Source organism: Dasypus novemcinctus, chromosome 9, assembly GCF_030445035.2.
Source record: "Dasypus novemcinctus isolate mDasNov1 chromosome 9, mDasNov1.1.hap2, whole genome shotgun sequence".
Classification (NCBI taxonomy): domain Eukaryota; kingdom Metazoa; phylum Chordata; class Mammalia; order Cingulata; family Dasypodidae; genus Dasypus; species Dasypus novemcinctus.
Genome location: NC_080681.1, coordinates 11,501,467 through 11,517,731, shown reverse-complemented (window position 1 = coordinate 11,517,731; position 16,265 = coordinate 11,501,467). Strand labels below are relative to the sequence as shown.

At 57.7% G+C, this 16,265-nt stretch overlaps 1 protein-coding gene across 5 annotated transcripts in view; it reads right to left on the bottom strand.

Annotated features, from left to right (window-relative positions):
- Positions 1-15,566, bottom strand: part of KCND3 (potassium voltage-gated channel subfamily D member 3) — a 227,479-nt gene extending 211,913 nt beyond the window's left edge. Inside the window, exons 1-2 of one of the 5 annotated variants that reach the window (XM_058303043.1) lie at positions 15,027-15,566; positions 6,160-7,337 (exon numbers count right to left, since the gene is read on the bottom strand). In XM_058303043.1, the coding sequence (XP_058159026.1) occupies positions 6,160-7,265 (1,106 nt within the window). In that variant the 5' untranslated portion in view covers positions 7,266-7,337; positions 15,027-15,566. The other 4 variants (XM_058303047.1, XM_058303045.1, XM_058303044.2 and 1 more) reach the window with 4 other exon arrangements.
- Between the last annotated feature and the right edge of the window lie 699 nt (positions 15,567-16,265).

The window sequence follows — 16,265 nt, the reverse complement described above, 5'->3', positions numbered from 1 at the left end:
TGACATGTGGATAGCACTTTTGTTGACTCTCAGCATCTCTTGCCCAAATGAAGGCTGGGCAAGCTGGGGTTCCAAGGTATCTTGCTGAACAAATATTTATCACTGCCCTTTACATATCAGGCCCGGGACTAGGCACAAAGCCCACAGTGGGCCTTGGAACAGAGGGCCTGTCTTTGGCTCACAGTCTGGGGGCACGAGTTTGACAAAAAGGTGGCCACTGATGAGATGGAGGGATGCCAAGGGTTGCACTGGGAGCCCAGAGGAGAAGGACCTCACTATCTGAGGCCGGGGAAGGCCTCCCGGGGAAGGTGACGCGGGCTGGGTGCTGCGGCACGACGGGAAGTGGCCAGGCGCAGGCGGAGCAGGAGTGAAGGTCTCTTCTCCTGTCCTTGTCCGCTGCGCTTTCCACCCTCTCTTTGGTTTGGGTTCCAAGGAAGAGGATTTAGTCTCAGTCCGTTTGTTCCGTCTGCACCTGAGGATGGGCTGACGTGTCTTCTCAGAGCCTACCCTGGCGCCCAGGAGACGCTCCGTAAGTGCTGAATGCCCGAAAGATTCGGGTCTGGACTCTCTTGGGAATTTTAGCACCAGGGAACTCTCAGTTAGCGAGGTCCACAAAGACGCGACCTCGAGGCCACTCCTTCCAAGGGCACTAGGTTCAGAGGCCACTGGGCAGGGACAGGCCGGGGCACCTGGGATTTGGGACCCTAAAGGTAGCTAAGAAAAATGCAGCCGGAATTGGGGGAATGGAAGGGTTAACAAAGACAGACCTCGGATTGGCTGCACTCTGGCTCTGGGGGCAGCCCTGCGAGCACCCCAGTCTGCGGTGGCTTGGATTGATTTCCTAAGCCCCAGTCTTTGGGCCGCCTGGAACCTCAGGCAGGCACCTTCCAGGATTAGGTTTTAAAGGGAAATGCAAATCACCTGGAGGCTGCTTTGTGCTCGGAAAAAGTAAAAATCGATTCTGTTTTCGTTATAGCGATTTTTGGACACCTTCTAAAGCTCTCTCCTCTCAGGGCACGGAGGTGATGGAGAGGCTGCCAGCCTCAGTTACATAACTGAGCCAACAGGGCAGCAGCAGGCCATCTCATCGGGAATGATGCCTCTCCGTGCCCTTCGGGCCTGGAACTGGCCCTCAAGGGCCCCGGGGGACGCTCGCCCACAGCCTCTCCTCCCACGTGCTCACCTCTTCCCCCCAATCCTCCCTGAGCTTCACGGATGGACGGTCCAATCACAATGCCAAGCAAAGGCCAAGAGAATTAAGAAGGAAGATCTGCCCCGTTAGCGTATCTGTCACATAGCACTTTCCAAACCTAGATATGTTTGTCTTATTTAATATTGGGTGTTCTGTGTTATCCCTTCCCGAAGTTAACTGAGATCATGGGGAATTTGTTTTATTTATAGCATCAATTATGAGCACAGAAATTAATCCTTTAATAGGGCATTGGGGAGTTCAACCATCAAGTGGGCATCAGGGAAACTTTGGCTGGGCACCGGATTCTTCTCCACGAGCTCGGGAGGCTGCAGGGGAAAGCTGTCCACACACCGTGTTGGCAATTAGGCTGTTACTGTTCTTGTGTACTTAAGGTATTTTGATATATTAAGTAAACGGCAGTAATTGGCTCCAGGAGAGCCCTCCCTAGGGGACACCCGAGTAACTCATCAGTGAGGTCCCAGGGAAGCAGGCAGAGATGACAACTGGAGCCGGGAAGACGAGCTCCTTCCCCGGGCTCTCGGCAAGTCAGGCAGGGCTGCTCTGCCAAGCTGTGGAAGGCAGTCTCTCTCCAGACTGGAAATGGGAACTCAGGGGCAAGGTTGGGGTGGGGGGGTGCCTGGAGACAGGAAGAGGTAGGTGTCCATTGGGAGTCGTTGGGAGCAATTGGGATGTGGCAGAATATTGGTCTTGGGTATTCCATGACCACTTGGGGGAGAAGGCTCAAATGCCAGTTTAGAGGAAGAAAAAGACTGGATTGCTTCAATGGCTGGATAAGTCTCAACAAGCCAGTCAATGAGTTTCAGGTTGGAAACAAGGCAGGGGAGACAGGTTTCTAGACGTTGAGCTGTCAAGACCACCAGTAAGGGCCAGGAGACCACCACGCAGCCCTGCAGAGCCCCCCCCCCCAGGGACAGGCCAGCCTTGGAAGGCCCCCTCCTGTCTCCCAGAGCCCAGGGGCTGAGTCCTGGCAGAGCCAAGGCAGCTGCAGAGCTCCAATCTGGTGGCACAGGGGACAGAGTAGATTGACCCTCGAAGAGAAGACACCCAGGGCTGGGAGGACTGAGAACAGGCTCAGGCCAAGTGAATAAAGAAGCGCCCCATTCACACTGACCCATCCTTTAAAAAGCCAAGACCTGCTATAGGTAGCTGAGCGAGGAGCCCGGTGATGGGGCCAACTGCCAACTCCGGCCAAAGGTCAAGCAGCCCGATCCAGCGTCCAGCTCCACCAGCCGGAGGGAGGAAAGAGGAGGCCTGCCTTGCCCTTACTTCTCTGGGGTGGAGGCAAACACTACCAAACGCTTCCTTTCTTGCGGGTTTATTTCTCCTCCCAGAGGCCGGACATTCTGATGCGCGGAGAAAGGACAGCACATTTGGCAATTGTCAGGTGTGGGGTGAGGAAACCCACAGCACCCAAAGTGAGGGGGAAGCGGGCCTGCTGAGAAGCCCCCTCCCCGAGGCGGCAGCCTTCCTTTCTTCTTTGCCTTCACTCTCTGGTGGAGTCTTCCTGCTCCACGCCGCAAGCCCGCCCCCCCCCCCAAAAAAAAACCTACAAAACTATCCGAGAAAGCACCTCTGAGGCCAGGGTTATCTATCTCCACCCTACACTTGCCCCTTGATCTACAGGATGAAGGCCAAAGGAAATCAGCAGTCTCCCCAGTGGTAGCGACACACTGAATTTTGCTAGGAAAGGACCTGTTAATTTGTAAGGCAATATTTAATTCGCCGGAAGGAAATGTCCTCTTTATAAAAGCTCTGTGTGCCTAATACAGTGCCTGGCATCTAACACTCAGAAGGCTGATGCTTTCTCTAAGTGAACCTATGACAACCTGAAGGTCAGGTTTCCACCACCTCGGGGCCCTGGCGGTAGGGGAACAAGCGATTGTATGGGTCGGCAGAGTGAAAAGAGAAAGGGCACTGGAGGCGGCCAGGCTGCTTTTGAAAATCAGCTCTGCCCCGTAGGAGCTATGTGACCACAGGAAATTAGCCTCTCTGAACCTCAGCTTCTACGACTCTAAAGCAGGGGTTCCTAACCAGTGGCCCGTGAACTGGAATTGAAATTCATGTAAAACATTATTCTTGTGAGGACGTGTTGGTGAGGGTGTGATATATTTATTAAATAATACACAGTGTAGTGTGGCCTTAGTAAGGGGTCTGTGGTTTTCCCCTGACTGGCAAAAAAAGGTTAAGAACTCCTACTTTAAAGTATACAGAATTTTTCCTGGCGGGGCTGTTGGGAAGACTTAAGGAAATAATATGTGCCCAGTGCTTAGCACACTGCCGATACATAGTAGGCACCCATATGCTGTCATATTCATAATAAAAAGTAATGTGGCCGCAGGAAATGGACATCCGGTCAGTGGGCCTTACTTTGGAATATATGATAGCCCATCTCCCTCAGTGTACCAGAGTTAGACTCATTTGTGGGTTTCCTACACATGGTTCTATCCCTTCTATTTGAACCTATAACTAGCACTACACTCATTAAATATCCATCCCAGAGGCTGAGATCTCCCGGCTCTTCCTACGCCGGGCGAGCCCTGCCTCTCGGCAGCGCTGCAGCCAGCTCCTCCTCTCCAGGTCATCGGAGTCGCCCAGGACAACTGAGGAAGGGATGAGGGCGGACAACGCCCGACCCGAGACAGAGCGTGTCTGCAACTGCCAGCCAGACAGCTCCGCCACCTGCCCCACGGGACCTAAGCCCCTCAACAGGAAGCAGAGTGGGCACCGCCCCAAATCCTCAAGACAGACGAACGAGCAGACACGAGGGGAGGCAGCTGTGGACTAAGTAGACTTAGCCCCGTTCTAGCGGTGGGAGAACTCGTAGCACTGATAGAAAGACAGTGGTCACCAGAGGTCTGAGGGGGGGCGAAGAATACGTGTAAAACGGAGCATTTTCGAGACACTGGAGTCGTTCTGCACGATACTACAATGACGGATACTAGCCATTATACATTTTGTCAAAACCTATAAAACTGTGCAGTGTGAAGTGGAAAACATAATGTACGCTATAGACCGTGCTTAGCAGCAGTGCTTCCCTGTGTGTTCATCAATCGTAACAAATGCATCGCGCTAATCAAAGATGCTGTGAATGGGGGAAAGGGCAGGAGGAGGCGGGGTGGGGTATATGGGAATCCCCTATATTTTCCATGTAGCATTTATGTATTCTGAAGCTCCTTTAAAAATAAAGAAAAAAATTATTAAAAAATAAAAAAAGAAGGGGGAGGGAAAAGTAATGGGCAGATGGCTACGGAAGTTTCCAGTGATCTCGGAAGCGATCCCCTTTTAGCTCGGACGCCCATTGGCCTGCCCTGAGTTTCTCCCCACTGGACACACGACCACCTGGTGTCGTGTGTCCCATCAAGGGAAGTCAGCGCCACTTCAGGAGCATGAACGGGGGCCCTGGCCGAGGGTCCCTTCAGGAAGGCGGAGGCTGGCCAGGGTCAGCCCGGGAGGTGAAAAGGGACCTTCTCCTGCCCCACGCAGCCGCTCTCCGGCCCATTCGGTCTCAAAACACCCCGCTCTGCCAGAAAGCCCACGGTGTCACCTGAGCCAGGAGAGACACGGTCGAAGCCCCAGGCAGCCTTCCCGCTCTGAGGGCACGGCGATTTGGAGGAGCACACGTGGTGGGGGAGAGCAGGAGGGCCTCTGCCTCCTGAAAGATCCCAGACAGACAAGAGTACGGGAAGGGCCCCTTCAAACGTGGCCTCCGCAAATGGACAGTGACACCCCCTGCTCTCCCCCTCCCGTGTGGCAGCGTGACAAATGTCATCATTCTGAAAGGTCCCATCACCCGCTCAGTCATTCCCAGTAAGCACACACACCTCGACGCAAAAGAAAAAAAAAAAACAACACCACCACTGCCAAGGGATTCGGGGCAAGAAAAAAAATCACATCACCAGGATGCCATGGACGGAATTGTCAAAGCACAAATAAAAAGCCTCGTGAATTCTCCGTCAGCAATATAACGCTTCCTGACCTAAGCAAACAGAGCCCCAGCCGACGGATTGTGACGGGATTCTGCATTAGCCTCCTCGACTGGCAGCGGCTCACGCAGACACCCCGAAGAGATACGTGTCCCCATAAGGCTGCCTCGGTTGGTTCTAACCCTGTTAGGGTGAAGACTGCAATCTCCTTCCTGAGCCCCCCCTCCTCAGATGGAGAGTTTCACACAATAAACGCATCTCAGTGACCTCGGCTAGAGAGGAGACCGCGGCGAGCGGGAGAAACGGAGCCACACGTGCCCCGGCTGGCTGCCTCCCCCTCCTTGGACAGTCCTGCTGCTTCTGTGCCTGCCCACACATGCCACCCGGGCCCTCTCACAGTCTCCCGGGTAGGCCGGGGCACTCAATCCCAGACTCAGGCTGAGAAAACAAGACCAGCCCTCCGCCCGGGAGAAGAAACGAGCCACATGCCTCACCTCTCGGAGTCACAGAGATAGCGTCAGCTCAGAGCTCCCGATCCCCTGAGCATCCCTAGTAGCAGAAAAGTAAGGCCAGAGAGGAAAGAGCCTGCAAATTCAGGGCGAAGGACAAGTGCAGGGAGGATTCAGGGGTAGTGCTCTCAGCGTCTTCTCTTCTTGGACATCTATATCCTCCTTACAACACTCACCGATGTTCTCACTGCACAGAGACTTGGGAAGGCGACAGTCACCGCCCACCCCACCCCCACACGCGCAGAAGGAGTGCACGGCTGGAAAAAGAAACGGTGACTTGATCTTCGAAGATTTAGAAAAGACATGCCCCCTGCCCCCAGAAAAGAAAACTCAATTCAGAGCAAGCTCCCACCACCACCCCCAAACAGATTGCTCACGTGCCTTCCTCTTGTGATGGCGGACTGCCTTCACACCCTAAACCCGGGGGAGGGACCCCGTCCTCCTCTCCCCAGGCGTGAGCTTCGCGGTCGCATCCACCCTCCACCCCTGCCCTAGTCCACGCGTGCAGACTTACCCCAGGGTGGTCATGGTGACGATGGTGTACCAAAAAGAGGCCGGGATGCTTGTGAACTTGCTGGCGGAGGAGCCCTTCTCGGCATAAAACATCACAGTGGCGAAGATGATAATGGCCATGGTGAGGGAGAAGAGGAGAAAGCCGAGCTCCGAGGCGCAGCTCTTGAGCGTGTAGCCCAGGATCCGCAGGCCCTGCGAGTGGCGCGAGAACTTGAAGATGCGGAAGACGCGGAAGACACGGAGCGTGACGAAGGCCCCGGACACGTCCTCGTTGTTGGTCATGACCAGGCCGATGTAATACGGCATGATGGCCACCACGTCGATGATGCTCATCACGCTGCGGATGAAGCGGTAGCGGCTGGGGGCGGCGAAGAGCCGGAGGAGGTACTCCACGGTGAAGATCATGACGCAGGCCGTGTCCAGGCAGAAGAAGGCCACCGAGTAGCGCTCGCCGCACGGCAGCTCCTTGCTCCCGGGCACCGTGCCGCACGGCACCGTCTCCACCACATTGGTGATGACCGAGACGGCGATGAAGAAGCCGGTCACGTAGTAGAAGACCAGGGCCAGCGTGCTCGTGTGGGGGTTCTCGAAGGCCCGCCACATGGTCTGGCGGAAGCTCAGCGAAGGCATGGACTCCTGGTTGTTCTCCGAGTCGTTGTCGTCCATGAGGCGCTCGGCGTTCTCCCGCTTGCGGTCCTTGTACTCCTCGTAGCAGCAGTCGCCGATGATCTCGGGCAGGATGCCGTAGAAGGCCAGCTCGTCGTCGTAGGCGGAGATGCACTCGTACCGCGGGTAGTGCAGCTTGCCCGTGCGGTAGAAGTTGAGGACGCAGCGGAAGACCTCGGGGTCCCGGTCGAAGAAGTACTCCTTGGTGTCCTCGTTGAAAAAGAACTCCTTCTCCGTGCTGCCCAGCAAGGTGTCTGGGTAGCGCTCCAGCGTGGTCCGCCAGGTCTGGAACCTTCGCCCGCTCACGTTGAGGACTATCAGCTCGTCCTGCCGCTTGTTCTTGTCGGCCGGGGCCAGGGGCATGGGGCAGTTGGCCACCGGCATCCACCCGATGGCCGCGGCCCGGGCGAAGGGCAGCCAGGCCGCGACGCCGGCCGCCATGGTGCCTCCAGCTCCTGAGCCGGCGACTGCTCCGAGGCCTCGCACACCAGCTTGGAGTTAGACGGGCGACCCCTGGGAGGGAGGAGGAGAGAGCGGAGAACGGAGTGAGTCTGTGCTTGACCCACGGGGAATGGGACGCGGGGAGGGGGTCCCTGGTGATTGAAACGGCGGAGGTCTCGAAAGCAAAGGGAGGAAACTGCGAAATCACCGCTGCGGAGGGAGGCCTCGGATTCTTTTCCATCCTCCCCACGTAGGCAGAGCCCTGAGCACGGGGCCGTGCGGGTGGCCTGGGGATCACCAGAGGCCGCTGACTTCCTGACCAATTGTCAAGTTCCAAGAGGGCACAGGAGCATGTGGAGGGAAAGCCTCTTTAGCAGGAGGATCTGGGAAGACGCGGGTAAATAATCAGCTCTGAAAGGTTATGGCGTTATTACGGAATTAAATTGGGAGAGGGTAAATGAGTTCTCATTAAACGAATTTAAAAGTGGGATAAACACGCTAATTTTTATTTCACTCTTCACCCACCAGGGTAATCAGGAGTGGGGTGTGGATGAGGGAGATCAGATAAACACGCTCTTTCCAGTCTACACTTCATTGGTGGGGAGGAGGCTGGGTCTGCCCACGTCTAGAAAAACCTCTGACGTGGCAGCAGCCCCTGGGCTTGTGGATGCTTCGTCCCCAACTCCCACGGAAAACGCTGTCCACGGTGAAGTGCTACTCTGGGAGACCCCGGATCCCTACCCTAACGGCCAACTGTGACCTGGAGAGCCAAGACGGCAACGTGGCAGAGGCTGTGAGGCTAGGCAGGGCTGATCCCCCACCTGTGAAGACCGAGTCTTGGCTTCTTGGCTCACCTGACTTCCACACGTTGTGCCTCCCCTTCCCTGGAGGAAGCCGATCCATACTCACTACCACTTCCAGATTTCTTGCCTCCTGTCTCCATCTGCCCACCATTCGTAGCTCCCTCAGGTTATATAACGAGACTTCTCCTTCCCCTGCCAACCTCTCTCACCTGGCCCCCACCCCACCCTTGGAGACTCCTCCAGAGCTGGGCCACCTTCTCCCTTCGCCCGCAAGCCTCTAAGCCACGTGGTGTACGTGCATCTCCCTCACCTGAGTGCATGGAGGGGACGGTGGCCCGGAGAATTATGTTTGGCTTTGGGAAACAGATTCACCTTCCTGAATCGGGCTTTTTAAAGATGCTAGTCAAATGACTCTGCAATCCCCAAATGTATACCATCTGTGGGAAGCCATGTGGTGACACAGAAACACACGTAACAGAAATGGGAAACTGCCTGGGGTTAACGCAGCCTTCCCCATCCGTCCTGAAGTGATCACACAGAACAAATCCCAGCTCGGGGTTTTTTTGGACCCTCTAGAATTCAGCGGGTTGGACTCTTGGGTTTAAATAAATGAGGTGCAGGGGAGCCTTGGAGGTATTCTCTGTTACATAACGATTTGCTGTAATGGAACTGGGCTTCACCTCTCCCCATAAGCCCACTTCGCCTTCCCCTGACTCCCGATTCTTTTAGCGTTTGCCCATCCACCGGTCCCTCCTCTCATGCCTGAGTGGCCCCTGGCATGTTTTGCCTGGATGCCTCTGAAACTGGACAGGTTTAAACCAAGCCCACCTCCTTGCAAACAGCTGCTCTTCACCTCTCTGCCCCTGGCATCCCTGACCCCAGGCCTGTCGCTTTGTCCATCTTCCTCACTGCTCCACCCACAGTCGCCAAATCATGAGAAGATGCCTCTGACTGCACTCACTAAGGTCTACGCTCCCTCCAGCCTCCTTTCCCCTGGTCTGCTTGTCTCTCACCCCCCCCCCCCCCATTCCATTTCTCCTGTTCCTCTGAGATCCATCCTGCTCAGAGGAATCTCCCTAAAGCAGGATCCTGATTGGGTATCTCCCTGCAGCCGACATGACAAAGGTCAACCTGCTTGGCCTGACAGTCCAACCTCTCCACAAACAGATCCTGATCTACCATTTCAGCCCAGAGTCCCCCCATTGCACACCCCGGCTGCCAGCAACTAGACCGCAGGCCGGTTTCTGCTCAGATCTGCTGGGCCTCTGTCTCTAGGCCACTCTCCCCTCTCTCTGGAACATTCCTCCCCTTCCACCCTCCTGTTAGAATCCTAGATTCTCATGAAGACACTGCCCTCTCCATGATGCCGCCTTCTCTCCCCTACGAGACCGTCTCCTTCCTTTGGGCTTCGCCGCTCTGCCTTATTCTCTAGCCTGTCCCTCTCTGGCCTGGATTACAGATACTTTGCATGGGACCTATTGATAATAGTGGCTACCATGTAAGTGGGCACTTACTCTCTGCCGGGCATTACGCTAAGTGCCTCCACGCATCACATCATTTGAGCCACACAGCAACCCTGAAACTCAGCCGTCTGCCAACCCCAAAGTGGCAGAATGGGGGTTCCAACTCAGGCAGTCTGACCCCAAGGCCCATGCCCTGCAGCAGTTTGCTATACCACCTTTTAGGATCTAATGGCAAATGAAAATATTAGCAACCTGTTTACGGAGGGCTGCCTGCCAGGCATGGTGCCATATGCTCAACAAGGATCACCTCCATCAGTCCCACGACCTGCCCTGGGCGATGCCACTCACACCCCCATTTTGCAGAGGCAGATGACAGGTTTTAAAGTTATACACCTGCCAAGGGGGCAGAGAGATGAAAAGCCAGGCAGACTCAGTATGGAAGGGTAGACGCCACGCCACTCCTCTCTTCTCTCCCATCCCACGTAAGCGCTTTGGGAGCAAAGACCATGGCGCCTCCGTTTGTGTCACCGCCCAGGACGGAGCACAGAGCAGTGCTTCAGCACACGCTCACACTGGGAATCCTAGTTTGACAGACTCCATTGCATTCTCTCAAGTTTTACTCCATGCCTTACTGATACATTTCCACTGTTTTCAATGGTGGGTGTTCTCTAAACACACAGTAAACTCTGAAGACCTATGTGACTAGGAAGGGACCGATTCAAGCGTCTGATTCACTGTGACCTCAGTGACAGTTTCTCAAGGAGCTGATCTCTGCCTCTGTTTCCCCATGGATGCTGCATGCTAAACGGAGTAATCCCAGGTGCCTCTGCTCCCTAATAAAGGGAGGGTAATTTCAGATGCCACTGAAAGACAAAGGAATGACAATGACATCTCCCACAAACATCATCACCAGAGAACAGAGAGACACGGCACAGGCATGATAAACTTTTGATTACAGGAGCTGATGAAAGTACCGGGGTTTTTCACCCACGGCAATGGGCAATCCCCATGTCACTGAGAACAGGTTTGGGGATGCATTCTGTGCAAGTTCTATCTTTCTTCAAGAAATTTTTACCCTTAGAACTAACTATACTTGCTTTAGTTTTCTAGAATTTCTAGTCCCCTCACCCACCTAAGTTTTCTAAGTGGCAAAGGAAGTTTGGAGAGGGAGTCCAAAATTTAAAATGATTCCAATTCTGATTTAGTTAGCATTTCTGGAGCACTGCCAGTGCTCTGGGGACTCTACTAGGCATTTGTACATACACCGTTTCGATTAAACTCCCCCACCCCTATCCCAGCAATGTTATGATGTGTTTCTGTCAAAGGTTTCTGATGGGGAGACTGAGCTTTAGAGAGGGTTCTTCAAAGTGACTCAGTTCCACGTATATAGGAGTCGACTATTCTCAGATACTGCCTGCTCTAGGTGTCACCAAATACTGGTGACCCCGAGGGGGGAGTACGGATGCACACACCTCTCTACTCTTCCCCACACGATAAAGAGCACTGGGCAAGGAGGCATGACGGGGGCCTCATGCCAGGCCCGATTCCATCCCGACGTAGTAAAACAAGTCGCCGTCATCCTCAGGGCCTCAGAGTCCTCATCGGTACAATGAGAGAACTGGACAAGAGAGCGGCAAGGGCCCTTCGGCTCGAATCATCCCCGAGTTTACAGGATCCGCCCTCGGGACTCGAGCTCCAGCCCAGGCCCCTGGCACAGAGACCTCTTCTTGCCAGCCCGCCCAGGCAAAGCAGGAAGGAGAACATCGGAGCCGGTCGCCGTGGGGTCGGCATTTGCGGGGGTCTCACCTTAGCGAAGGGAGTTCTGGGAACTCCCGATCAGGCTGGCGCCCAGAACAGAGCACTTAACCTGGCCGTGCAGGTCCCAGGGATCTGGAGGCCGGGAAGGGGGCCGGGTTCCCAGCTGGGCTTCTGATCCTGCACATCCCTGCCTTAGCCCAGATTGGAGCTCCTGGAGGCAGGACCTTGAGGGGGTTTGAGAGGCAAAGAGCAAGAGTCCGCCGGGTGGAGGCTTTCGCCGTAGAGGCCTGATTGGGCCAGGCGTGTAGCTCAGCACCCTGAGCGGCCACCCTCCTTCTCCTTCCAGTCTCCCAGGGATGCTCCAACCTGAGTCCCAAATCCCTCCCCTGGCTCGCTCCACCCCACACCAATCTTCTCTTCTTCAAGGGCCACAGGAATTGTACAAACTGTTTTGCATGAATAATTGAGCGCTCAAGAGAAGGAAAAAAATACCCCCTCTCCATCTATCATAAAAGCCTCTGGTCCCAAGACCAAACCATTACCCCGTGCAAGACTGTACCCCAGGCCAATCTTCCCAAAGAAGGCCAGGCAAGCACTAGGCTGTTTCCAGAGGCGCAGGCCCTGCTCCCCTGCTAAGAGGCACCGAAAACACAAAGACAACGAACCCCAGCAATAACCCCATTGGCTATTCTGTGCGTGTGTCTGGGTCTGGGGACAGCTTAAAAGGACGGGTAGGAAAAGTATCCCACCATGTCCCCTGCCCAAGGCCACACCACGTCCTCCACCCAAGCCTGCCGGCAGGACCTGGTGCCACGAGCACTTCTCCAGCGGCTCACACTGCAGTGCTCACCCCCTCGTGGGCACCCACACCTCCCGGTGCCCGCCTGGGTATGAATTCCTGCAACAGGCACACAACCGTGCGGCCCCATTTCCAGCCAATGGCACCGCACATGCCTCAAATGCCAAGGTTTTACTAGGACGTGGACGCCTTACAAATGAAAAATCTGAAGCTATTTTTGTTTTTGGCAGAAGAGTTTGACAGTGGGAAAGACAGAGGGGGTGGGGGAGGCTGGGGAAGAGACATTGAAAACAGGTGAGCTCTGAAATGACAAAGGTAAAAAGCCCTGGAAAAGGAAAACACATTTCTTCCCCCTGCTTGAAAAGTCAGCTGCCCCATTAAACAGCTTCTGTTCTGGAGGCAGAGGGCCAAAAGTGGGCCGAGTGGCCCGACAGCCTGTCCTGGCGTTGGACACCTAACCTGGCCACAGGCACACGGCAGCAGAACGTCACCTCACCGAGGTCTGCCCTTCAATGACCTCAGCAAAGCAATGAGTGTGGAGAATCTCTGGAAATTTACTTCCACGATTTTCTATTAAACCCTGAGCCCAGAACGGGGCCGTGTGCCCATAGGGGAGGCCCCTGATGACCCGGGGGTCCTTCTCCTGTGCCCCCAGGCTTTAGGAAGGCAGGTACGACACCGTCAGAGTGAACCGAGCCAGGAATCGTTGGGGTGCTGGCCTGGGACACAGAAGCAGATCTTCTTCTCCCAGGCTGCTCGGGGTACTTTGCTGAACTCTTTTTTTTTTTTTCTCCAGTCTCCTCAGCAGCAAAAGGGAATAAGCTACTAATTTTTCTTCCTCTGGGGGTCCCTTGTGTTCTTGCATTTTGTTGCATTCAAGCAGCCGACATGAACGAAAAATAAACACAGCAATTGCTGTCGGTGGACCAAAATGTCCACATCGGGGAATGAACACACGCCGTGCATTGCATTTGTGCATGCCCAGGAGCCCTTTCAGCTGACATTAAACATCCAGCCTCCCCTGAAATATCGGTAACCTGTATAAAAGGGGGTACGCTCAACCATCACACACATTCACGCCAAATGCCGACAGTATACCACAGAGCCACGCATTCCGGCTCTTCAACAGAGCACGCTGTGCCTAGGACCAGGAGAAAGTTCAGACGCCGTGTCTTAAGACAGACGCCGGAGCTTTTCCTTTGCTATGACATTCCAGATAGAAACCTCCGCCTGTTGCTGAAATAAAGGGCAGCCCAGGATGAAATCAGAGCATCTTGGTCTTGATCCAAATGCTAACACTTAAGCAAGTGCAGGAATTTAGTTGATTCCAGGTAACTTCTCTGCGCCCAGCTCCTTTCCTTCCTCGGCCCCCCTTCCCCCAGTGTCGACACCTCGGGAAGACGTTCAGAGACCTTTCTCAGGGATCGCGGCGACAGCAGCGGCGTCGGGCGAGACCAGATGCGCGGGCCCCTGGCCTCCGGTAGGCACAGCGCCGGCTCTCCAGGCTGGAGAACTTTGCGAAGCGCCCCAGTCCGCTCCCTAATTCCACCCTCAGCCATGGCTCTCCTTCTCCCCTCACAAAGAACGGAGGGGGGGGGGGGGGGGACATGCAAGCCGCTGCCACCTGCCGCCGGATCCCAGGGCTCCGCTTCTGCCACCCCCCCCGGGGAAAGGCAGGCCAATGGAAAGGGGGCAGAGGTTCACACCCCCACCCCCAAACCTCACAGCGCCTGGCTGCCCGGAGGTGGCTCCACAGCCGGAGGGAACCGACGCCCCCGAGCCGGCTGCTTGCTCCCCCACGGCGCCGGCCCCACCCCCAGTCCTTCCGGCTCCCCAGCGCCCACCCACCCAGGCGCGGGGGTGGGAGGGTGCCGCGTGGGCAGCTGGAGCAACAGGCGTGGGAGCCGCGCTCCTCGCACTTCCTAGTTCCAAAAGGCTCGGCCGCGTCTCTCTTACCTTCGGCGAAGAAAGCCCGGGGCCCCGCGCCCCACGCCCCGCGCGCGCGGGGAAGCTGCGGCCGGGAGCTGGGGGCCGCGGAGGCGCCGAGCGCCCAGCAGCGCTGGGGAGCGCCAGGCAGCCGCCGCTCGCGCGGCTCCTCCTCGCGGGCGAGGTCTCGTTCGCTCCCTCCCTCGCTCGGTCCGTTCGTGCGTCCGTCCGTCCGTGGGTCCCTCCCTCCCCCGCCACCGCCGCTTCGGCCCCGGCTCGGCAGCGCGTCCCCTCCCCGCCTCGCCGCTCCGCTCGCGGGCTCCCTCGCTCGCTCCCTGCCCCCGAGGCTGCCGGCGCAGCGCCGAGCGGAGCCCGGAGGGCCACGGGCTGCCTGGCGAGGTCCCTCTCCCGCGGCGGGGGAGGCGGTGGGGGCGCAGCGCGGGCGGGGCGCGGAGGAGAGGCGAGCCCGGAGCGGAGCGCGAGGCTGCGCCCTGGCTCCCGCCGATCCCCGCCGGCCGAGCGGCCCCAGGCCGGGCCCGACTGCGCGGAGCCGCCTGGCAGCCGAGGGAGAGGCGAGGAGGTCCCGGGGCCTCGCGGCGGGAGGGTGCCCAGGGCGAGGGCGTGCGAGGGGGAGTGCCTCCGCGCGCGAGGGTGTGTGTGAGCGTGAGCGTGTGTGTGCGCAGAGGGGCGCGCGCGTGAGCGGGGGCTAGGGGGCGGGGAGACGAGGCTGAGCCTGGTGCGTGTCCCCGGGCGAGTGGAGGAATCCTAGGGTGTGCCTGGAGGTGGCGGAGTGTGCCCACGCGGGTGTGAGAGCGTGTGACCGCGAGGGTGGGCACGGGGGGGCGGCGCGTGGCAAGGTGAGCTCGGCCTGGGGGTGGGGGCGGAGCGGGAAGCGCGGCGCGGGCGTGAGCTCCGGGGCGCATGTGGCCGGGCCCCGGGCAGCGGTGGCAGGGAGCGCCAAGGCGTGCGCGCGTGGGGCGTCCGTGGACCCAGCTGGGTGTCTCTTTCTCACCGACAGTTCCCGCCGGTGCCGCCGCACCGGCACCTGCTGGCGGCGTAGCCCGGTCACCTGGTGAGCTGGAGGCCGTCTCTCGGTTCCATGCATCGGGGGCCGGAGAGGTCCCAAGGTGGGCACAGAATGCCCTCGCCCGGGGTAAGAGCCGCTCTCCTTCCCCGAGCGCGCCGAGGCACGGCCCGAAGGTTGGGGATTCGCTCTCTTCCCCAGCCACGTGCACCCAGAGTCGGGACTTGGGAGCGTGAACTCTCACACCCGAGCCTGTCCCCTTATCCCCGGAGCCTGTCCAGCCCGTCAGTCCCTCCCGAAGCCCATGGATCCCCGCGTCCCAGCTCCTCCGCCCGGGACCGGGGGTGGGAGGTCGGCGTGTGGCCATGGGGCCCGGCCGGCCGTGACCCCGAACATCCTGGGGAGTGTGGTGTTCGGCGCAGACTCGCCCGGTCCGGGCCGCGGCGCGCAGAGGGTACGCTTCTCCGGCTGAGCTCGCCCGGCGGCTCCGGCTTGCTCCGGCCTCGGTGCCCGGGATCGCGGGATCTCGGCCTACAGCGCGGAGGCGAAGCCGCCGGGGCTGCCCACGCTGGAGCGCTGGGCTCGAGCGATCCCAGTTCTAGGTGTCCAGACGTGGGAGCGCCTGAGGCAGCAACCTGGAGATAAGCAAAATGTGCGGTGACCGGAGGGGGGTGCTGGAAAGGGCCTTTTTAGCCCGGGGCTAGGAAAGGAGCTTCTGACCTGTGGGAACCCCTAGCCTATTCGGGAGGCACAGAGCTCGGAGGGAGGGCCCTGATTGTGGCCTGAGCTCCCAGAGCCCCTAGCAGCTCCGGACCCTCATTCATCCAACTCCTCTCCCTCTCCCCAAAGGCCCTTGTCGGTGTCAGTCTGAAAGATGCACAATTGGCCCTTCAAGAGGAGGGCGGGCTCTATTAGGGTGTTCCAGGAGTCCCAGAGCTGTGTGGCATTTGCATACTGATTTGCATACAGTAATAATGATTAACAACACTGCCACTCCCTGGCAGACAGCGGAAGAATTTGGGGAAGGCCTCGGCGCCGCTCCCACCGCCCTCCTCCCCTCCCCGCGGGGAAGGGCTGATGTTCCCACGAAGGCCAACCTTGGGTAGCTGGGACTCTGACCCCTGGGAGAAGGGGCCTCTGAGCCCTGGGTGGGCAGGTCCAGGGAGAAGCACTTGCCTTCCGCCTTCCACGGGCTGTCCAACTTGGGAGAATTAAAACCCCGTGTTT